The sequence below is a fragment of the Harpegnathos saltator genome, unplaced genomic scaffold, assembly GCF_003227715.2.
Source record: "Harpegnathos saltator strain DR-91 unplaced genomic scaffold, Hsal_v8.6 scaffold528, whole genome shotgun sequence".
Taxonomy (NCBI): Eukaryota; Metazoa; Arthropoda; class Insecta; order Hymenoptera; family Formicidae; genus Harpegnathos; species Harpegnathos saltator.
This window is the reverse complement of record NW_020230347.1, coordinates 285,793-310,903: the sequence shown is the minus strand read 5'-3', so window position 1 is coordinate 310,903 and position 25,111 is coordinate 285,793. Positions and strand designations below refer to the sequence as shown.

The 25,111-nt window shown below is 33.1% G+C and overlaps 3 protein-coding genes and 2 long non-coding RNA genes across 5 annotated transcripts; 3 read left to right on the top strand and 2 right to left on the bottom strand.

Annotated features, from left to right (window-relative positions):
• The first annotated feature begins 1,353 nt into the window (after positions 1-1,353).
• On the top strand, positions 1,354-2,040 carry LOC112589504 (uncharacterized). The gene is made up of 2 exons (XM_025303036.1): positions 1,354-1,480; positions 1,700-2,040. The coding sequence occupies exons 1-2, from the start codon at positions 1,405-1,407 to the stop codon at positions 1,957-1,959; spliced, it is 336 nt and encodes a 111-aa protein (XP_025158821.1). The 5' UTR covers positions 1,354-1,404; the 3' UTR covers positions 1,960-2,040.
• A 7,498-nt stretch (positions 2,041-9,538) lies between these two features.
• Positions 9,539-10,311, top strand: LOC112589501 (bromodomain and WD repeat-containing protein 3-like). The gene is made up of 3 exons (XM_025303024.1): positions 9,539-9,714; positions 9,800-9,946; positions 10,075-10,311. The coding sequence occupies exons 1-3, from the start codon at positions 9,697-9,699 to the stop codon at positions 10,309-10,311; spliced, it is 402 nt and encodes a 133-aa protein (XP_025158809.1). The 5' UTR covers positions 9,539-9,696.
• A 4,288-nt stretch (positions 10,312-14,599) lies between these two features.
• Positions 14,600-15,997, bottom strand: LOC109504668 (THAP domain-containing protein 2-like). Its single transcript, XM_025303039.1, has 4 exons — positions 15,625-15,997; positions 15,319-15,492; positions 14,982-15,185; positions 14,600-14,861 (listed from the first exon to the last, which is right to left on the bottom strand). The coding sequence occupies exons 1-4, from the start codon at positions 15,690-15,692 to the stop codon at positions 14,738-14,740; spliced, it is 570 nt and encodes a 189-aa protein (XP_025158824.1). The 5' UTR covers positions 15,693-15,997; the 3' UTR covers positions 14,600-14,737.
• A 4,743-nt stretch (positions 15,998-20,740) lies between these two features.
• Positions 20,741-21,632, top strand: LOC112589506 (uncharacterized). Its single transcript, XR_003113589.1, has 3 exons — positions 20,741-20,806; positions 21,154-21,196; positions 21,429-21,632. It is a non-coding gene; the product is annotated as an uncharacterized LOC112589506 (long non-coding RNA).
• A 1,875-nt stretch (positions 21,633-23,507) lies between these two features.
• On the bottom strand, positions 23,508-24,790 carry LOC109503822 (uncharacterized). Its single transcript, XR_002162746.2, has 3 exons — positions 24,711-24,790; positions 24,330-24,459; positions 23,508-23,688 (listed from the first exon to the last, which is right to left on the bottom strand). It is a non-coding gene; the product is annotated as an uncharacterized LOC109503822 (long non-coding RNA).
• Between the last annotated feature and the right edge of the window lie 321 nt (positions 24,791-25,111).

Sequence of the window (25,111 nt, the reverse complement as noted above, 5' to 3'; positions counted from 1 at the left end):
TATTTCTATTGCCATTTTCAAGTGTCTCGCTGCTTTACTCCTCCTCGAACTCGGACTCCGACGAGCATTATCCGCGCGAAACGCGCGAAACGCGCGTAGCGACGACCGAACCGCGGAGTTCGGCCGTTACAAGAGGAAGAAAAAATGCTTTCTAAGCAATTATATTATTATTCAGCGTCAGCATTTTGTCGCTTAAAGAAAGCAGGTTGCAATTTTCCCAGACAGCGAACAGTTAGAAGATGGTTAGAAGATAGTTAGAAGATGGTTAGAAGAGTATGATATAAAACCGGGATTTTGCGATTTTTATTTAAAAAATTAAAAGAAAAAATATCGCAAATACCTCAGAAGGAACGAGTGTGTGCCTTAAAATGGGATGAAATGTATATAAAAAGTTATGAGGAATATTCTTTAAAATTAGATGAAATAGAAGGTCTTGTCGATCTAGGACCTCTAGGTAGAAGAAACGAAAGAGCTAAGTGCGTATTTGTGCTTTGCCTTGATAGTTTGAATGCACATCATCCGTGGCGACAACCTTTAGCGTATTTCCTTGTTGAAATGCTTTAAAATCAAAGGAAATAGTTGAATTAGTGAAGATTTGTTTAGACAAATTAAATGAAACAGGTGCTGATGTGCAACTCGTGACATGTGATCAAGGTGTACACAATCAAGCTGCGTTTAGTCAACTCGGTGTTGAAGTACAAACACCATTCTTTATATATAAAAATAAAAACTATTATGCTTCCTTCGACTTCCCGCACTTAGTTAAAAGATTAGCTAGTTTCCTTAGAACACATGATAAGATATATTGCAACGGGGAAATAATTGCATCATATTCAGATTTTATTAAGACGTGGTGTATCGATAATGCTACAAATGGAGGCTCAAATTTATTATCCCATATAACAGAGGCACACATTCGTCCAAATAGTTTTGAAGCAATGAACGTGAAAAGAGCGTTTCAATTATTTAGTAATAAATTCGCAGCTGCAATTAAAATAGCCGGTGATGAAAAAGAATTAGATTCTAATCAATACATGGAAAGCTACGGCTGATTTTGCTGAATATATGAATAACGTAATAGATGCTTGCAATTCTTATAGCCTTAAAGTTAAATTTGGTGGAAAACGGCCATTATCCCAAAAAAATCCTGATATTGAAATACTTTTGACTAATTTTGTGCAGTGGTGTTCAGGATGATCAAAATTTCCGAATAAAGTATTTCAAGTTCCATGCTTCAAAGGTTTCGTGATTACAACACAAGCTATTCTTACTTTGTATAAGATACTTTCACGTAAATATGATAAGTTTGAATTTGCAACAGGTTTATGTAATCAAGATTCAGTGAAACATTTGTTTTCAAAACTTCGACAACGCGGAAGATTTAATCCTAATCCAACCGCAAGAATGGTACGACTGTCTGTTATTCTTTCTATGGGTTACATTCTGGCAAGCGATAAGGGCAACGTTCAATGTTCTGAAAGTGAGGCTCTTATTAATCAGCCGAATCATCTCATGAAAACGATTGAACATTGCATAAGTGTTAATAATACTGACGCTGTTGTTGTTGATAATGATGTTGATTCAGAAACAGAATTGTTCGATAAACATGCAAAAATTGTAGAGAAATACGATGATGTAGACATTGAAAATATGAATATAATAAGTAATTATGATGAAAATGCTATTACATTCTTTGCAGGATATGTAGCACGACGATGTATTGAAAAAAATGATTGTAACTATTGTCGTCAAATAATGTTAAAAACACCAATAAAAGACGTAACAGCTAATGAAAAATATATCGAATATCGGGAATATCCTAATGCAGACGAAGATGCGCCGATAGTCACGAAATTAGTTCGACCAACAAATCTTTTTATAAATATCATTAAAACACAGTTAATGGCTTTTAATCGTGGCAACATCACTGGGCATCCACACAACTTCTTGAAAAGATGATAAATGAAGGTATACATGCCACTAATAAAATGCATGCTGAATGGTTTGACATTCATAAAAAGTGTTACAATCATCGTATGCAGGCATTAAAATTTTTAATGACTGTTAAGATATATTCCCACACACGATATAATAACGGTAGTATAAAAGCAAATAATATATTCAATAGAAAATTAAAAAATTTATCGAATAAATAAAAAGATTTATAAAGGAAAACTTATAAAGGACAAACATATCAAATAAAATAAAATACGTTTTAATAAAATAAAGAAAATAAGTAACATAGAACGTATAAAATTGTACAAAAGAAGCACAAATGTTCAAATTTCGCGAACGTATTCATAATTACGAAAACTAGGAAATGTACGATTTTCTTTCTTTATTTTGTTATTATTTGTGTCTTATATATCCGTCATTGTGCGAAGTAATATTACAGCATGGTATCATGATGTTGCATTTAAAATGTACCTCTATACATGTATAGAGTGTTACAAGTATGCAAATCATGTATCTACTATAAGTATTACTTTTTAGTAAAGAGAAAAAGAAATATGTTTTCTCAATGTAATGCAAGATCGCACTCACAGTTGAAATAATTGCATAAATCACATAGACTAGCAAATGTATCACGGAAAAAAAAGGTTTTAATGCAATCATGTTATGCAATTGAGAAATCATATATAATTTCTTATTACCAATGACATCCTAAAAGATACTAATGATGATGAAAAATTATAAGGAAATGCATACAAGTGAATCGCATTAAACGTTGACACACGGTATTCAAACGAATGCCGTTACACATAAGACACATAACACTAAAATATAACAATGATTTTCGTTAATTAATACGTAGTACAATAGTACAAACAATAAGACGTCTCGATATTAAAAAGGTGAGGAAAAGGAACGTCAATATATACTTACAATTTTTTAAGGAGGTCTACCTGTAGATTTCCCCGTGATAACATTTGCTAGTCTTAGATTTATGCAATTGTTTCAACTGTGATTGCGATCTTTGCGTTATATTTATGAATGTGTCAACGAGAATAAAATTTTATTTATTAAACATTTTTCTTTGAATACTGAACATTTTCTTTGAATATTGATTTTATAAATACAGTAACAAATATAATATAAAATATATTAGAATATTATATATTTTAATATTAAAAATATCTTATAATATAATATATTTAAAAAAATTTAATATAAATTAAATTGTAGGATGAAGTTTAAAAGTTAATTGAAGTGTTTCTTTAGTGGAATAGGCCTATTGAGGATACCACTTAAAAAAAAACGCATCGGCAATAGTACCTCTTAGGTGATGTGGAAATCTATTGATACATTATAATTTTAATAATATACATTATAATTTTACATAATAATTACATTATAATTACATTATAATTTTACATATACATTATAATTTTAATAATATAAATATATTGTTAGCATATAAAAATATTATATATAGAAAAGTTTTTTTGATAAAAACTTTTTATTAATTAAATCTCACAGTTATTATGATGTCAAGATCTCTCAAGGTGAGCATCGCAACTGTGTCAGTCGGTAGTCCCGCCGGACGAATTGAAGCGGCAATAGGAAGTAAATAAATATAGCCCTTGAAAATCGTCTCCATTTAGCAAATAATTTCGAATATTACATTAGAGGAATATAACGAGACCAAAGAGATTGTTCGTATTACGGTTTTTCCTGTACTCTTGTATTACTACCGCCAGCGCAAAATAAAACTTGTTAGCTCTCTCAAAATTGGCATGCAGATCTTTTGCCCAAAATCCTTCGACTCCCTTCGGATAATTCCTTCTCCGATTCAAAATATATAAGAGCAACCGATCCCGTGTGGACAATCGATCACGGGAAGGTTTCTTTTTTTTCGGAAATTAGCGGAAAATTTTAGCGTTGGCGACCCATTTCGCGAATTATACAGGATTGCCGTACCTGGCGCCCAACGTTCAAACATTAGCTTTCGAGCTGGGTCAGAAAGCCGACGGTAATTGACGCGAGAAATCGTCGCAAAACATAGAGAATACGTAATGCATTTAATCTCAGCGAGAAATAAGTCATCGATCGACATCGAAACAATATCGAATGGACGTCGACTTGACAGTTTCGATGGCGATTCGACATTGTTTCGACGTCGATGAACGAGTTATTTTTCGAGTTATTATATGCTGCAACTTTTATCCTTTCGATACGCCGTTCACAAAATTTCTTTGAGTGAAATATAATAAAAAAATAAAAAAAATAAAATAAGTCATCACCGAGTCACTCAAACTTTTTTCAGTTATGTGCAATAATTTTTAATAACTTTCCACTCATATAGAATGATTTTTCTGAATCATTCTGAATTATTGAGATTCTGAATCATCAAATGAGAATTTTCACTAAATATTGAAAAGTGAATCTGATATACATACAGTGAATTGCAAAACGATTTAGATACAATGAAGTTGAGCTAACTACATTGTCAAAATTATAAGTCATTACTACTGACAGACTTATTCAGTAATTTTATTATATATTGTAGTGGAATATCGGAAAGAGCGAAGAGGTATATCGACGCGTACTCAGAGTGAGAAGTTGAAAATTTGTATTTAATCGTTCTTTTACAAAGCCGTACACTGACGTTATTCGCGAGCTCCAGTTCTATGCGGAAATTGTAAGCGACCCGCAAGAAGTCGCAAGAAGTCTCATAAGAAGAGTCGTAAGAAGAGCGCACACTTTCTTTCGCAAGGTGACTTATATAACCGTCAAGACAATTCTCGATCAGTCCTTCAGATTCCTCATCGACGATTTCAGAAGGAATCCAGAAGGAATCGTCGATACCGTCTATTATTGAGTCGAGCAACAAAAACTGTTTACATTGACTTTCGTTTTCAGGCTACTCGATAATGTCGAGATGATCGCTCGCACTGTGAATCTGTAGATCGAGATTCTGCTTTCAATACTATTATTATTATTATTATTATTATTAAGTGTTCTTTACTATATTTTTAATAATATTATTATTGCAAAAGTTGCTCGGTAATGACTTTCAATTTTGCCAATTTCGTGAGCTTCCAACTTCATTGTGTCTAAACCGATTAGCAATGTATTGTAAACTCAAGATTTTTCAAAGTCATAAGTTGCATTTATTTATCACATCTTTGGTAATTCAAGTTTGAATTATTTATTAAAATAATAAATAAAAAAATAATAATATAACAAATAACGTATGTTAACCTTAAACTTATCTTTTTTAATATTCTTTTTAACTATCCTAACATTCTTTTATTAATTGCGTAAAAAAATATATTAAAGGAAAAATCCTCTTTATTGAACTATATGAAATGTAAAGCTCTGAAAATGCCATTTCTGCTTTGAACACGTTCCCGCTTTTTCGATGAATGAACAATCATAAGAAAGATACAGCTAGAAACGCTCCCGGCAAGAAAATATTAAAAATATATAATGACTATCGATTTCTATCGATGTTGGGAATAATAAAGTATCAACGGCGTCGAATATATATCATCGTCACAGCACATATCACTAAATTAAATTAAACATTCGTTTGATTATTATGTTTTCTTATTATGTAAACTTGTTAGCGCTTCTCGTTGTTAGCGTTTCTCGTTGCTGTACAAAGTTCAGTACATGCTTTTCCGAATAAAATATATATTAATTTCCTTGTAATTTATTAGACATCGTTTTAAACTGTAAAGTTAGTGCATGACATGCTATATACGAGGGTAGTGTGATAAGTCAGTGACTTTTTAATAAAAGATATTTTTTTCGGCAAATAAACGTTTTATTTCTCAACGTAGTCTCCTTTTAGCTCGATACATTTAGTCCACCGTTTTTCCAATTTTTTTATTCCTTCCAAATAATAGGTTTTCTCAAGGCCCTCAAAATAGGCGTTTGTTTCAGTGATGACCTCTTCATTCGACCCAAATCTCTTACCGCCCAGCCATTTCTTCAGGTTTGGAAACAGGAAATAGTCGCAGGGGGCTAAATCTGGTGAATATGCTGCATGGGGTAGCAGTTTGTAGCCCAATTTATGGATTTTTGCCATGGTGACTACACACGTGTGCACCCGTGCATTGTCCTGATGGAACAGCACTTTTTTCTTCGCCAAATGCGGTCGTTTTTGCTTCAAATCAATATCGAATCTGTCCAAAAGCTCTGAATAATATTCGCCGGTGATCGTTTTACCCTTTTCAAGGTAATCGATGTGAATGATACCGCGTGCATCCCAAAAAACTGTGGCCATGACCTTGTTGGCCGACAGACCCACCTTGGCCTTCTTTGGTGCACGTTCACCCGAAGAAACCCACTGTCTTGATTGTTCCTTGGTCTCTGGTGTGGATCCATGTTTCGTCTACGGTAACGAAACGGCGCAAAAACTCGTTCGGATTGCGGCTGAACATCGCCAAACACTCCTTTGAAATGGTCACACGGTTGCGCTTATGGTCGAGTGTGAGCAATCGCGGCACCCATCGCGCGGATAACTTTTTCATGTCCAAATATTCATGTAAAATGTGATGTACCCGCTCAGTTGAGATGCCTACAGCCTCAGCCACTTCACGCACTTTCATTCTCCGATCATCCAATATCATTCCATGGATTTTATCGACGATTTCTGGCGTGACGACCTCTTTTGGGCGACCTGAACGTTCGGCGTCACTTGTGCTGGTACGACCACAACGGAACTCAGTAAACCACTTCTTAACCATTGAAATTGATGGTGCAGAGTCCCCATAGTATTTATCAAGCTTTGCCTTGGTTTCGGTGATGGTTTTTTTACACAAAAAATAATGCTTAATCAGCACACGAAATTCACTTTTTTCCATTTTCGTTAAAATTCACGAGGTTGTCTGCTTTCAATGGCTGTCAAACACTAACTAAATGGCGCAGCTTGCCTAAACTTGTACAGTAGTCTATTAATAGATGGCAGTTGACGGGAGCAGTGCTGCATTTAAAGTTACTGCGCGGAAAATTCAAAAAGTCACTGACTTATCAAACTGCCCTCGTAATAATAAGCAGATAATAGCATAATTTCGTTAATGTATGTGTCGTGTACGTAAATATCACTCTTTAACACTATAAGTACAAATAGAGTAAAAATGACTTGTTACTTTGTTAACTTTGTATAAACATAACTGAAATATTTATAACAATGCATTTTATATTTTTTACTTATTCTTTTTGAATAAAATTGCAAAGAATAAATAAATAAATAAATATTTGCTCTCTCTCTCTCTCTTTTTCTCTCCCCTTTCTATAAACGTATCTTTCTAAAAATGTCTTTTTAATCATTCAGAAGAAAATAGATCGTTAATCATCAGTAGTTTAGACCTTTCATTCTTTACGCACAGATAATTTAACATCACCTCGGTATCGAGCATGAAGCGATTAGTCGAATATTGACGGGCTTTAAAAAAGGCTCCGCCTACTCGAGCGGGGAACGTTTCGTATCATATGTACAGATACAAGTGCGTAAAAGCCATTGGTTATGTTAAGAGAAAACTGCTTTGCAACTGTAGTAAAATTCGTGAATCCGATTGAAGTTCTCAGGCTATGTTTACAATAGAAGTCGTAAAGTCGTAAAGTCGTAGATCCTAAGAAATTGACAAATTGAGAATTGATTGTGATTTGAAAAATTACAATCGTTTTTTTCTGAACCGCATGGAAAATAATGAACTGTGTATAGGCCAATAGTCTTTTGAATTACAGCTTAATGATTTTACGACCTCTATTGTAGACGATCCCTTAATCTTGGCTGAATCAAAGAGCATCTACTAATTATAATAGATTCACGAATTTTACAACAGTTATAAAACAACTTCTTCTATTGAACGCATCTATTGACGCAACTGTCTTGAAAAATATTTGCAAACAGCACTCGGTTTATTAACGCTGATGTGCTTCGGAAATCATTATAGCTTGTATCGAATAATAATTCGTAATGAACGTGCTATATATTTTAACCTTTTCGATACGGCGGATACTCGTCGTGTAGCGTGACTCAATGGTCCAAAAAAAGGAATTATATCACTTTATTGATCAAGTCATAATATCCCACATTACTTCACTGCATAAAAAGTCTTATTTCAAAAGTATTGTTTCGTATTTACGAAATTTTGTCATGAATTCTGCTTTGTAATAATCTTGGATTGGATCGGGGGTCAATATTTTTCAGTGCGATACGGGGAATAGAACGTGAAAATCTTGTATGCCTCTGCATCCAAAAACAAATAGCAGAAGTAAATTTTTTTTTTAATGCATTTTTCGCATTTATTTGAATTCTATTTATTGCGATTGAATGCGAGGGACGTTTTGATTTAAGTGGATTCTTTTTAATGCGAAAGTTCGTATTCGTTAAAATTTTGCCACTTTGAAAAGAGATTCAGGTACTTTTTAATGTAAAATTAAATATACTTCACTGTTTGACAACACAATTTTATAGACAAATGTTTATTAGTTTAATTAATAATTAGAAACGATTCCTTATAATATAAGAAAATTGAAATTTGTCAACATTTTGAATGAAAACATTCACCACTATCGTCTCATATTCAGTGCAATGAAATTTAATACAAACCAAAAGTTTTCAATTCCTTCGCTGGGGCCAGAAAACAAAATTAAGAAATATTGAAAAAATATAAATATTTTTTAATTCTTTTCGATCCGACATTTTATGCAGGATTGTTTTATTAAACAACCAAAATAAGGTGAGACATACTGTTTATGTAAGGTGTTTTCATATTTATAATGAGTTTTATTCGACTGTTTATTGAACGTTTATCCGATAAGAACAGGTATATTGTATCCACGTGGAATCTATATGGTTGACGTAAATGTATTGTCGTTTAATGCTCTGCAAAAAATGTTGGATTGAGAAGAATTAACAAGTATTGATATTTTTTAATACTTCTAATTTCTGCTTTCTGATCCGAACAGAAATATTGAAAAGTATTGATTCGCATTAAACTTCATCACGCTGAATGCGAGATAGTAGTGGTAAATGCTTTGCATAAAATGTTTATAAATTTTTACTTTCTTATCATAAAGAATCATTTGTTCTTTGTAATTATTAATTAGACTAAAAAACATTTGTCTACAAAATGGTATTGCCAAACAGTAAAGTATATTTTATTTCGCCCTTACGCATTGAAAAGTATTCGAATTTCCTTTCAGAGTGGTAAAATTAAAACAAATATGAACTTTCGTTTAAAAAAGAATTCACTTAGCTTAAGACATTCCTTGCATTCAATCGCAGTAGATAGAATTCAAGTTAATGCGAACTCTCGCATTGAAAAAGATTCACTTCTTCTGCTAATTGTTTTCGGATTCAAAGGCAAGATTTTCACGTTCTATTCCCTGTATTATTGTGTAATGAATACATATACTGAAAAGTATTGGTCCGCGATTCAACCCGAGATTGTTGTAAAACAGAATTCACAACAAAATCGTGTCTAAAAAGTTGCAAAATAATAGTTGTTAACATATATTTTACATATTATTATAAGTTATATATAAATTCAAACCTATATTTTATATATAATTACGAGTAAAGGCATTTTAAACGTCATTGTCGTTGTCTGTACCGTGCTGCAGTACAATCTGTTTTATAGAACGCGCGCTTGTACACGCGATCGTAAAAAATCGGCATATGCGCCTAGCGTACGCGCACGTTTTCTAATTAGTCGGTGTCTGGCACTGCAACGAGAGATGTCGGCGAATGATTCTGTGAGTATATATTTAATCGTTAAATATTAATTATATATATATATATATATTATATGCAACAAATATGTTTTATGAATTTTTCCAGAACGAGCTGAACGCGGTGATGACGACGTCCACGACGGCGGCGTCTGCGGGGGCTGCAATGGCCACGACGGCCACGACGGCCACGACGGCTACGTCGGCCACAACGGCTATGACGGCCACGACGGCGACCGAGCCAATTATATTAACTGTAAGTATGAAAATCTGTATATGTCTATGTTGATCTATATATTATATTAAATTATAATATATTATATTAAATTGTAAGTTGTTATTTAACGCTTTGTCTCATATTTTAAAATTAACTTATTGTTATAGCCTAAAACACTGCAAAATATTATTAAAGCAGCTGTCGTGGCTGCAGTAGGAAGAGGAAGAGGGAGAGGGAGAGGAAGAGGCAGAGGAAGAGGAAGAGGCAGAAGCAGCGGCGAAGACAGAGGAAGAGGTAGAGATGGTAGAAGGGGAAGAGGCAGAGGTGAATGGAGAGGAAGAGGCAGAGGTGAAAGAAGGGGAAGAGGCAGATATACATTTGGTATCAACATTTTTCTACACTAACACACACATATGTATAAATATTAAAAAATATATATATATTGTAAAAAAGAAAATTTCACAAATTTTATATTTATTCATTGTCAATTTCCGAAGTTTCCAAATCATTTCCTTTTTTAATTACGCGAAACGCAGTATGTGAAAGATGAAAGATAAGATCGCCGCTACCTCGCCTCGTGTTTACTGCCGCGCGCCGCTCAGTAGTGAGACAAAGACGGAACGATTGTCTGTCGTCTGTCTTTTTCTAACCTACTATCCATTGCATGGAAGTAGTACGGACACGAACCTAGGCGCATTTTACTTTTATCACCGCGAAAGTGCGCCTAGCGGACGTAGTTTAGGCGCATTTTGGTCAGATGGCGTATCTAAAATGCGCCTAGCCGTACCCCCGAAATACGGCCGGTGGCCGCTTTCATTCTTCTCTCTGGTTGAAAACTTTGCCGAGCTCTGTATTAGGTCAATCGGAAAGTTCCGTCCGTTTTCTTGCAAAATGTATGGCTTTATTTAAGAAACAAAATGAAAATGTACATCAATCAAAGTATTGTCCATCGTTAGCGATGACTTTTTCCCATTTTTCAGTTAGCAAGCGAATTCCGTGGCGAAAGAATGATTCATCTTTGGAGGCTATCCAGTCAGAGACCCATTTTTCGACATTTTCATAAGAATTGAAGCATTCTTCAGCGAGTGCGTGTGCCATCGACCGAAACAAGTGGTAGTCGGAAGGGGCACAGTCTGGTAAATAAGCCGCATGGGGTAACATTTCCCATCGAAGTGCTTCTAACGTTTTCTTGACAGATTTTGTGACGTGGGCCGAGCGTTGTCATGAAGTAAAGTCACTTTATGCTGTCTCGTTTTATATTTTCGTCGTTTTTCGTGCAATGCTCGGCTCAAACAGATCATTTGTTCTCTGTAGAGATCCCCTGTGACTGTTTGACCACTTTTCAACAGCTTATGGTACAGCACACCCTTCTGATCCCACCAAATACAGAGCATTGCTTTCTTTTCGTGGATATTCCGTTTTGACGTCGATGTTGAGGGTTGGCCAAGATTGCAAATAATTTTTCGACGTTTGGGATTGTCAAAATAAATCCATTTTTCATCCCTAGTGGTGATACGATGTAAAAACCTCTTTCTTTGTTGCCTAGCGAGCAGAATTTCGCAGATGGTTTTTCACCTTTCAATGTCTCTTGACTTCAGTTCATATGGGACCCATTTTCCTTCCTTGTAAACCTTTCCTAAGGCTTTCAAACGATCGGAAATGACAGATTAAGAACAATTTAATGCTTCTGCAAGTTGCTTTTGCATTTGACATGGGTCTTCGTCTACCAATGCCTGCAATTCTTCGTCTTCGAATACTCTTGGCCGTTCAGAACGCTCTTTGTCCTCTACGTCAAAATCACCAATTTTAAAGCGTCGAACCATTCTCTGCATGTTTTATCGGAAGGAGCATTATCACCATAAACTTCTACAAGCATTCGATGAGCTTCAGCTGCAGTTTTCTTCCAATTGAAGCAAAAGATTAACACTTCGCGCAAATGACGCTTATTTGGCTCAAATTTCGACATTTTCTATGCAGTGAAAAACAATGTTATTGTTGCAAACGTATACTTTTATGTACTGAATGTTATTGACAGATGTCAAAACAAACTATTAAGCTTCGTTTAGACATTAGAGATTAACGACAATTCTAGCTATAGCTACTTGTCGCTAAACGGACGGAACTTTCCGATTTACCTAATACAATTTTCAGGACATAAAAATAAAAGTGGAAAGTTTTATTGCATATATTGCAGGATTAAAACTGGATACAACACCTATAATTCAAACTAGAAATAAAACAGGTTTTCTAGGGATAATAATATGTTTAAAGAGCGTGATCTTCTTGGCTGAAGTATTGTTTGCAAAACAGTATATGACATTTCTGCTAACATATAAACTGTCTCAAGACTACTTAGAGACATTTTTTTCTTATATAAGACGTTGTGGTGGATTCAATAACAATCCTACTGTTAAACAGTTTATAGCAGCTTTAAAGAAGCTTCATGCTCATGTTAATATTAATATTATCTTCAACAGCAATTGTACACCTAAAGATGATACCATTCTTCTTAAAGAAAATATAACTAACTATAGAGCTGATGAAAATAATTTCATGGAAGATTTCATTTGGAACATAGAGCATGATTATATAGTGCAATCGATGACATTCAGCGATGACATTCAGGCTGATATTTTAGCATATATTGCAGGATTTATTGCTAAACAAACGACAAAGAAATTAAGTTGTCATTCGTGCATTAAATGCTTAAAACAAAAATCACTATCCAAGCTGCAAACAAATAAAGTTTACAGTACGTTATTTAATGCATCCGAAGATGTAATAAAAATTTGTAAAACTGCATTATTATACGAACAAATGAACATATCTTGACGTCTAAAAATATACTTAAGAAACCGGTATATTTAACATTAACAAAATTAAAAGTAAATGAGTTATTCACTGAGGTGGAACATGCTTTTGATCAAGCTCCCTTGATGGATCATAGGAATCAATTGATTCGCATTCTGTTAAACAAATTTTTTATTCTTCGTTTGCATCATTATGCAGCTTCACAAAATAACAAAATGGAACAGATAAGATTCAAATTTACAAAACTCATTTTATTGAAGAATCAATAATATTTAATTTAAGCAGTCAATTTTTATATTAGTGTTACCAACTATGTCAAAAGTTTATTCTATTAAAAGTTTAATCTAAGTTTCTTGTTTTTATAAATTCCATAAATAAAATATTTCATATATTATATATATTTATATCACACATTTATATCAGACGTATTTTCTTCTCTTTGCCTTTCACAATTCCCCTTTCTCTATATTTTCCTACTTCTGTTTCCCCTGTTACGGAAGACTGCTTTACCCCTACCACGCATCGTTAGAAAGCGATAGATTGCTCAACGAAAGTATGTTGTCTCTTTCGAATATAGAATGCCCCCTCCACTGAACGCGCGGTCTATTTATTATATGTCTAGGGTTGCATTCTTATCGCACGTCGCACGATCGAGAGAGAAAGCATTACCAGACGTGGTACGGTTAATGGTCCCAATAGCTGTCTCACTTACTCTACGCTTGAATGCAGGCAATATCAGTGAGACAGCTATAGAAATACCGCGCTGTCTCTATAGATGTTTCGCTTGCTCTAATAACCATGTATCGCGCTTTCCTCTTTTCTCCTTAGCAAAAATGCCGATTAAGGAGACAATCCTGTCTGTAGGCCAGAAAAATAAGCTATTTTCGCGAATTTTTTTTTTCAGAAACTAAGCAGACGATTGATTTCAAACTTGATAGAAATAACAATATATATTTTATTGATGAGAATGAATTTTTATAGCTTATTTGAGCTTATGCTCAAATGTTTTCAAGCGATATTCATCCGCCATATTGGATCCGACATTTTGAATTTAGCAACTTTCATCCCGGATTTGTATTTAGCCACTCCAAAATATTCTCATCACAACCGCAATTTTTATCTGATGGGTTCTACACTCTTCGATACAACATTTGAAATTCAGCTTTTCTAGGTTTAACTAACATTTCAATGTTCATGAATTTTTCTTTCGACAACGATACATTTAATCGAAAAATCGCAAGAGAGCATTTGTATTCAAAATTTGACATAGAATATGATCACATTTTTGCAACTGTAAAATTTTCAGTTTTGATGTTTCATCCGCCATATTGGATCCGCCATGTTGAATTCTCAAAAAGGCCACACGGCTAATGAATGTCTATATCACAAAGAATATTTAGAATCCCGGAAACATTTTTTTGTTAAAACCAATCGTGGAGAGAAGGAATAATTCTAATTTTTTCCCCTTCTTCCGCGTTTGCTGGCGCCATTCTGAATCCGCCATTGAGAATTTCCCAAAAGGCCACACGGCTAATGAAAGTAGACATCATAAAGAAAATTTTCAGCCCCGGAAAAAATTTTTTGGTTGAAACCAAATTTGGCGAGCAAGGGTGGTCGGTTTCGCAAAGAATGCTCCATATATATATATTATATATATATTGTCGGAATCCAAGATACTTGGCAAGATAATTGGCTTTCATTCGATAGTTGCTCGTGTTGATAAATTTTGTGTCAATCAGTATTAAAATCAGTATTACAATTGTATAACATATGTTAAATAAACTTTATATGTTCAGTACTCATAGTACTTTTGGGAATACAGTTTAATAGAAATATAGTAATTATATAGAAATATTTATCATAAATAACTTACACACCAAACTCTTGCTGCATCATCTGATAATAATCTTTTATTCTTTAAAGTTGTTACCAATGTTTGAAGGTTTGTGACTTTCTTTTTTAAATGATAATTTTGCTTCTGTATTGTTGCTAATTATTGACGTAATGTATTGACGTGAGTCATGGCATTTTCCAATTACGCAAAGCTTTCCGCGGTGATTGAAAATCGCTAAGAGTACAGTCGCCGATATACCTTGGGTTTCTTTGCCGAATCAATTTACATTTGGGAGTTACAGCATGTCTCCTGTAGATATATAAATATATAAATACATACACGCACACACACATATATGTACATATATTAGAATAACTAAAATAAAACAATAATATACACAGTAATTGTTTCATATTACATTTTACTCACTTGTATGTATCTTTTACTTCCATTTGACATTTACTATCCATGTTAGATGTATTATCATCATAGATTGTCATCTCTGTATTTATGTTAGACTTAGCTGTACTTTTTTTGAAGGATTTATTCCCAAACTGCATCGTATTGTTTTTTTCAATATTGTCGTTTGGAAGATTGATATTAATATTTTCTCTTAGGGGCACTTTTAACTTCCTATTTAAAAATAATTAATATTATTAGAAAAAAGATTAAGGAGATATTTTTTCTTAATTACATATGATTACAATTTACGTTTCATTTATAAACAATATTATGAATATTAATAAAATCACTAATTCATTATTACCTGGTTGGTACAGAATCTGGTTTTAAGACACGTTGTTTTGATCTGCCACTTGGATAATAGAAGCAATCACTTGAAAAGTGCTGGCTGCATAAAACACTTGTTCTCGTGGGAATAAAATTAACTTTATTTGTTGCCTTTATCCATTTCTGCCGAATATCTTTTTTCTTTGGAAATCTATAATTTCACAAATAGCATAACTTTTCATATAATTACATATAATAATATATAATAACATATGCACATGTAAAATTATGTAAGTCAGATACATATTACCAATTGTAAGAAAAAGCAAAATGTTTTACTTACACGTGAAAAGTTATATCTTTTACTTCATTTCTCTCCTTCCAAAAACCACATGTGTTGCATGTCTTCATGGTCAAAAGAAAACGATATTCGACAGCACTTTTAGGTTATTAACCATCGACGGCCATTATTGTCAATAATGCGCGCGCAACAAAGATAAAAGAGGACAAAATATCACTGATGTTTTGCCTCTCTGTTCTGCCAAACCCTCGGTAAGGCGACAGTTCCCCGAAAAATGGAGGGGATAACGTTGGTACCAACGAAAATCTCTGCACGATATAATTTTAGTTTCTGTAGATTAGTTGTTGAAGTAGTTGAAGTAGTTGTTGAATCCATTGTTGAAGTAGTAAGTCTATTAGTTTGCGTAAACCTTTTGACAGATTGCGCGCGTGTAAATAATACTGTACAACTATTATATATAAAAACGTAAATATAAAATATATTGTAGTATTTTATTAAAATAAAATTAAGTAAAAATGACAAGTAAATGGAACTTAAAATACGTAATAAGTGAGATAAATAAGTGAGAATATAAGTAATAAAATAATAAGTGAGCATACAAAGTGAACAAGAGACAAAAATAATAAATATTATATTTACATAAGTTGTGTGTGTGTGTGTGTGTAAGTAGATAAACAATAATTATATGTAATTAAATAATTTTAATTTTTCACTGTTTTGACATGTCAAAGTAAATATTACTCGTTGTTGGAGCATAGTTCTTCGCACTGGAATCAATTTACCTTCATTGTCATCAACAAATATATGTCAGATAAGTAATTTATATTTACATAAGATAAAAAATTAAATATTCATGTGCTGTTTATAATTGTAATGTTGTTAAATTGATTCTTCCCTTTGATTTAATTTTTGTTCCAGTTTCCCAGCTATGTACATGTTTGCAGAATGTTAGTAGAGAATAATTATCGTAGAATAAGGTTGCCAAATTCCAAGTCTTGATGAACATCACTGATGGTTATAGCATCGTTCTTCGTACCTGGATCAGTTTGCTATAATTGTCATTTGTGGAATGAAATACATGCATGATGAGAGAAGTGTAAGCAAGGAAACTAAAGAGATATAAATCAAGGATAAACAATTATATCAGATAAGTAGTTTATATTTACATAAGATAAAAGATAAAATATTTATGTTCATGCTGTTTATAATTGTATATATAATTTGTACATGTTATTGAACCAATTCTTTCTTTTGAATTTTTTTTTCAATTTTCCAGCAATCCATATGCTCGCTGAAAGTTGATATCCAGAAAATAATTTTCTGTGAAATAAGGTTGCCAAATTTTGAAGGTACTATGTCCTTGGTATAAACAGAAGTTGAAATTACATTCTGATGTCAAATATCCGTCACCAGCAAAACTAGATTGACGAGAGCAGGTTTGTAAAATTTATGCTTACTATTATTTTTAATCGACGCTTTCTATAGATATATTCGATGTTTATTACCATATTGTCGAGTGTACTGAATCATATGTTTTTTATCTTTCAGCTTTATCTTTCAAATAGGATTTGTTGTTAGTACTTGCCTCTACAAATATGGTTATTAGGATTTGAGGTCTGGTACAGAAAATATAGTTTCTCCAAAAATTGAGGATCAATTTTTAAAAGAAATACCTGTAGCAAAATAAAAATCATGTATTATAAGTAGATGTATAAGCCATGAGAAGTCAGATAATCGCAAGTTTGTGCAACAAGAAGGAAAATTAAAAGAATAAAAAATTAAGAACGTGTTTATAAATTTATTTCTCTTCCTATTAATTCTGAGTTCGTATAAAATTAATAACATATCTATGTTTGTATTATTATTTTTGCTCCAAATTTTTTGTAATTTTTCTTCTTTTTCCTTTAAAATATTATTCTTAGATCTTGACCAAAATGCAGGATGATTAATACTGTGTATATTTTTTTGATGGTCTGCCAAGTTTGCTGTAAATAATACTTAATTATAAAAACATTAAAAATATTCTGAAAATAAATGTAACACTGTGTACAAATACCTAAAAATGCGACGATTGTAGAATGTTTATTCCGTTTTTCTTTGAGTTCTCTGTTATGTTGCTCTGATATATTAATAGTTTTCTGTAATTGTTTATATACACAGAACGACTCGGGTTTAAAACCGTTAAGCCATGTTCTTTTATAATAATTAAGAAATGGCTCAATATATTTGCAATTGGCAAAAATTATTGTTGAAATTGTATTGAAGCCTTCCTCTATTAAAGATTCAGGCAACAAAGCTAAAGATATTAATAATTTAATTGCACCATATCCTATTTCTTCATTATTATTTTTGTCCTTTAATATTCTATGCTCTTTTGCATTATGTACTAAGGTACATCTATGGCTTCCTTATTACAGGCCTGTAATAAGGAAGCAATATAAAGAAATGTGATGTACATTTCATGTTTATTATTATATGTGTCGTTATTTTTTATTACCTGGCTATAATGAAAAAAGTAGCCAATTACTTTAATACCAGGAAAAACAATTGCTCTTTCAAAATCTGCTATTCCTATATTTGGTTGGATTGGAACAATATATATATTGGTCCAAGATGGAAGTATTGTTATAAGATGATAATAAACATCGAATATATCTATAGAAAGCGTCGATTAAAAATAATAGTATAAACATAAATTTTACAAACCTGCTCTCATCAATCTGGTTTTGCTGGTGATGGATATTTGACATCAGAATGTAATTTCAACTTCTGTTTATACCAAGGACATAGTACCTTCAAAATTTGGCAACCTTATTTCACAGAAAATTATTTTCTGGATATCAACTTTCAGCGAGCATATGGATTGCTGGAAAATTGAAAAAAAAATTCAAAAGAAAGAGTTGGTTCAATAACATGTACAATTATAAACAGCATGAACATAAGTATTTTATCTTTTATCTTATGTAAATATAAATTACTTATCTGATATAATTGTTTATCCTTGATTTATATCTCTTTAGTTTCCTTGCTTACACTTCTCTCATCATGCATGCATTTCATTCCACAGATGACAATGATAGCAAATTGATCCAGGTACGAAGAATGATGCTATAACCATCAGTGATGTTCATCAAGGCTTGGAATTTGGCAACCTTATTCTACGATAATTATTCTCTACTAACATTCTGCAAACATGTACATAGCTGGGAAACTGGAACAAAAATTAAATCAAAGGGAAGAATCAATTTAACAACATCTACAATTATAAACAGCACATGAATATTTAATTTTTTAACTTATGTAAATATAAATTACTTATCTGACATATATTTATTGATGACAATGAAGGTAAATTGATCCCAGTGCGAAGAACTATGCTCCAACAACGAGTAATATTTACTGTGACATGTCAAAACAGTGAAAAATTAAAATTATTTAATTACATATAATTATTGTCTATCTACTTACACACACACACACACACACACGCGCGCGCACACGCACACGCACACGCACACACACACACACGCACACACACGCGCACACACACACACACACACACACACACACACACACACACACACACACACACACACACACACACACAAACTTATGTAAATACAATATTTATTATTTTTTTCTCTTGTTCACTTTGTATGTTCACTTATTATTTTATTACTTATATTCTCACTTATTTATCTCACTTATTACGTATTTTAGGTTTCCATTTACTTGTCATTTTTACTTAATTTTATTTTAATAAAATACTACAATATATTTTATATTTACGTTTTTATATATAATAGTTGTACAGTATTATTTACACGCGCGCAATCTGTCAAAAGGTTTACGCAAACTAACAGACTTACTACTTCAACAATGGTACTAATCTACAGAAACTAAAATTATATCGTGCAGAGATTTTCGTTGGTATCAACGTTATCTCCTCTTTTCGGGGAACTGTCGCCTTACCAAACTGTCTCCTTAGCTACTGAGAATTATATTGCATGCTCAGTCTATTATACAGGGTCATCGAAAAGTATCGGACCCCCCTAATATCTTCTGTTAGAATGTATTTTGGAGAAAATGTCCAATAGCAAAGTTGTAAGCGGTTTCAAGCGGGGAGTAAGATGATGACCTTGACTTTGACCTTGACCATATCCTTCAAGGTCATTTCAAGGTCAACCTTATTTTTTTAAATGGGACCCCCAACATTTTATTGCATATTCTTATAACTTATCTCTAGAGCTTCCCAAAACACTATAATAAAACATTTTTCATTAAGTACTTTTTGAGTTATAAAGTTAAGTTTTGAAGTTAACAATTTGTTAAGTGGTGTGTGATTCCGGCCAGTTAAGGCAAGAGTGGTGTGTGGTTCTGACTAGTTAAGGCAAGAGTGGTGTGTGATTCCGACCAGTTAAGGCAAGAGTGGTATATGATTCTGACCAGTTAAGGTAAATTTAATTCCAATTGGTCAGTTTGGACAAAATATTGAATTGTACCAAACAATTCACAACAAATGTTCAAATTGTTGCTCTTCAACAGCCTGGCAATGTGCCAATCTGTTATAAACAGCTGAAACCGCATTCCGGAACGTTTCCGGCGGTATTAGTTCTATCTCTCGAGTTATTCTCCCTCTTAAATTATCTAAATCTTGAGGCTTGGTGGCATAAACTTTACTTTTCAAGTAACCCCACAAAAAAAGTCAAGTGGGGTCAAGTCCGGAGACCGAGGTGGCCACTCAATATGACCCTTTCGCCCTATCCACCTGTCCTGAAAGACCTTATTCAAATATTGATGGACAATGACATCATAATGAGGTAGAGCTCCATCCTGTTAGAAATAAATTTCATCCATATTTCCACCAGCTATGTCTCGAATAGCTGGAACAATTTGTTCGAAGCATGACTGTGTATACTTGTGCTGTCAAATTGCCTTCAATGAAGAAAGGGCCAACTGGTCTACTATTAAGAATACCAGCCCATACGTTAACTTTTTGTGGATATTGGGTATGATTGTCTCTTTTCCAGTGAGAATTAACGTCACTCCAGTATCTACAATTGTGTCTATTTACATTTCCAGTCAGTTCAAATGTTGCCTCATCAGAGAAAACAATATTATTAAGTAATAGAGGATCGTCGACAATCATCTCCATCATAAGATCACAAACTTCGATGCGTCTATCAAAATCGTCTTCGGACATCCCTTGGACCAAATGAAGTTTGTATGGATGCCATTTATTCAATTTCAGAATTTTACTGATAGATGCATGACCGATTTCGTGTTCTTGTGCAACGTGATTGATGGAAATGTGGGGCCTTTCAACGAAAGACTGTAAAACATCTAATGCCTTATCATTATTTGTTGCTGTTTTACGTCTACCAGATCTTGGGCGGCTTTTAACGCTACCAATGTCCTCGAAACGTTGAATAGTACGGATTACAGTACTTTTGGAGATCCTATTATTTTCATTCCGAAAATTTTCATTAAATAATCGCGTTACTCTTTTATACCCTCTTTGTCGATCTCCCCATCCTCGCATCATTAACAGTGTTATCCGATCTCTTTCAGAAAGCTCCGCCATTCTTAATTAGAGCAAAGAAGAATTAATCAGGTAAGTGATAAGAAATTGATCTAAATAATTAAGTAGAGAAAAATACTAATTATTAAGTGTTGGTCCAACTATCGATTTGTTTATTTCAACCAGCACTAGCAAAACGCTCGTTGAGCAACTGAAAATCTAATAGATCAATTAATAATATTTACGAAAAAATTCTGGACTATTGGAAACAAAATGAAAATGTTTGGGACAATCAATTGAAGCGCAATGGCTTCTTTTGTTACAGAAACAATTTTTGGGACTGTTCGTTTTCGTCCACGAGGTGACTGCTGCTCGTTAAGAAGAACACAGCACTGCATCAAAGATTCAAATCAGTGATCCGCATTGTTTGCTCAAGAGCTTGTATTACTATTGGTGCCTGCGAGAGTGAGACAATAAAGATCAGCCCCGCCAACGCTTTCGGGCAGATTCCTTCTAACGTCTTCAGACATCACGCATTCGAGCAGCTTCTCGCGATCACCTTCGGGCAGTTTTCCGCCATAGCCTACTAGCATAACCGCTTGAAGCCGTACAACTTTGCTATTAGACATTTTTCCAAAATGCATTCTTACTGAAAATATTAGGGGGAGCCGATACTTTTCGATTAATGTATTTTCTTCAAACCAATTAATTGGTCTCATTATTTCGCGCACAAAAGTATTAAGGTTATGATTACTGAAATCTAAATAATATTTTACAAGATATTTTACATTTTGTGTCAAAAAATTGTTAACTTCAAACCTTTATAACTCAAAAAGTACTTAATGAAAAAATGTTTTATTATAGTGTTTTGGAAAAGCTCTCGAGATAAGCTATAAGAATATGCAATAAAATGTTGGGGGTTCCATTTAAAAAAATAAGGTTGACCTTGAAGGACATGGTCAAGGTCAAAGTCAAGGTCATCATCTTACTCCCCGCTTGAAACCATATAACTTTGCTATTGGACATTTTCTCCAAAATGCATTCTAACTGAAGATATTAGGGAGGTCCGAACTTTTCGATGACCCTGTATATGTCTATTATATATGTGGTATGACATAAGTATATCAACAATGGATGCATTCAGTACTATAACCGCTCACTGAACGCTAAGTGAACTCTTGCACCTGATTAGTGTATATTTTTAAATCTAAAGGAATATACCAATCAAATGTAAAAGCTCATTGAGCGCTCAGTGAGCGGTGTAGTACTGAATGCACCCAATCATTGCGCTCAGTGGAGAAAACCGCTCAGTGAGCGATTAGTAACTATTGGTCCTTACTGTTAGATCCTTACATTCAGACCAATAACATTGACGAATTATTCCACAGTTGCTCGACTGTTGAGTGTCGTGAACGCACCCAATTCTTACATTTTGAAAAATCAGCAACGGAGGGATAGATACATAGTGCAAGTCACTCAAATGGGAATGCGTCTTTTGCAAGGTATTAAACAGATATGTATATTAAATTTTAAGTGAAATGGTATTTTTTTAGTCACTAATCGCTCACTGAGCGGTTTTCTCCGCTGAACGCAATGATTGTTGACATACTTATGTCATACCACGTATATTTCATTTCTCGCATTTCGTTGTGAGTTATTGCGCAGGCGTGCTCCGCAGGCGGAGCAGCAGCTCTCATCTTTCTCGAGATGGGATGCGTCCCGAAAGTCATTACAAAAAAAGTGACAACCTTCATGTCCGCGACCGTATCGGCGTATGGCATAAAGGAACCAGGCCAACCACAGATTTTCTGCTCGTTTCGTTACGCTAGCAAACATCTCGGCTGTCCCATGGGGCATATTTACGTAGCGTAAAAATTAATAAGCCAATCGCAATGTCATGTTATAAACTTAAATTTAAAAATGAATATTCAAAGGATCTTGTGATTGGCTGATTGATCATTACGCCAGCGCAAATACGCCCCATGGGACAGCCGATAAAATTTTTAACGTAACGTTTCTACAAATATATTCATACATGATATCAAAACAGATGTACACAACTGTCAAAATGTGTGATTCAAAGTCCACATTATTTAATTTAATAAAATATGAAAATTTATAAAAACTCAGAAAATACATTATGTAAGGAACAAATCCGACAGAAAATAATTAAAATTTATACAATTTATAAATTAATGAGGCGAAGAAAAAAAAAGGGACCTACAATTAAATATGGAAGATTTTGGGTCAGACCAATTTTAAGACAAACGAAAAGTTGTGCTCAAATAAGAGATAATTTTGCAACATTTTTTGAAATTACCGGTGCGGTTTCATGGTAATGGGAAAAGGTTTTGTAACATAATTTTTAAAAAACCAAGAAATACAAAATAAATATTTTCTTTTATTTTATTATTCTTGTTCCGTATTTAAGAAAAGTATACCACATACAGCAAAGATCTTGCAGAAACATTGCTGTAGAGTTTCAGCAATATTAAAAAGTTGTAGCAATGTTTCTTTAATCTTATTGCAACCATTATCTCTTAGATACTTCCATCTTTTCATTGCATCGTTCATAGTCATACATCCTGTAATTATAAACAAAATTCACTCATATTCTTAAAGTAGATTATAGTTCACATTTTGCAACCTTATATAACATCTTATAAATATTTATATAAACCTCCTAACATATTTTCAACCTCCTTCCATAATGCTTTCTTTTTTGCCTTTATTCGTTTACTAAGTGGAATCTGAAAATTCCATAGTGCTGGTTTTGTCTGTACTATATTGATTAGCATTTTATCACGATGATCTGCTAAAGACTGATGTTCGTCGCTAATGTCGTTCTGTATTATTGTCAATATCAATATTTTATTGTTCTTTTGAATTTATTACAATATAATTGCAAATAGTTGCAGATTAGTTAAAATAGATGTAGGTTAAATTTAATATTTTAAACCTACATATACATAAATATGATATAATGGTGTTTTCTAGAGTGTCTTCAAGAAAACATATATTAACACAATAATGTGATGCCTTATTCAGACATTCTAGAATACATGATGAATTCTTCTTGCATAACTTTTATATTTGCATGAACAAATATGGTAAAACTCATTTTTTTAGTTGTGTTGAAATTGTAAAGTACTTGCTTGAAAAATATATTATATACTATAGACACACACTACTCGAAAGGTAAAAGTATTATTACTGCAAAACTTACCAATAGTTACAACAAAGTCATCATTAATAAATACAGCATTTCTTCATCATAATGTTGAAAGCATTTATGACAAAATATTTCTTCTTGTGCGGCAATAGTTAATACCTCACAACAATAACCACATTTTGTTCTGCAATAAACATTAGTTTTTGTAAATTAGTGCAATTTCTAAAGTGTATATAAAAAAATGTATATAAAGAGTGACAATATAAAACTTCAGACTAAAAGTAAAAATCTTATCCTAATAAACAATGAAAAATTGATTCAAATTGATAAATGTGCTTTTTTATTCGGTTTTTATCTAATTCTGTATTTATTCCTGTATCTATTCTAATTCTGTATTTATTAGATATATAGAGAATTTTTTAAACTGATACTTACTAAAAAATTATCACCTTTATCCATTTCAAATTCTTTTCAATTTTGTTATCTAAATTAATTTTAATACGCTATAAAAACTTCACTCATTTTCACACTATATATATATATATATATGTGTGTGCATAAACGCTAGCTGTGCTACGATTCTGTAACTCGTTATTGGAGTTAACGACAGTTTCGTTATTGTTGCGCAGCTTTTCTACGGTATACAAAAGCTGCGCAACGATAACGAAAGTGTCGTTAACTCCAATAACGAGTTACAGAATCGCAGCACTGTAGCGGGATTCTGTAACTCGTTATTGGAGTTAACGACACTTTCGTTATTGTTGCGCAGCTTTTGTATACCGTAGAAAAGCTGCGCAACAATAACGAAACTGTCGTTAACTCCAATAACGAGTTAC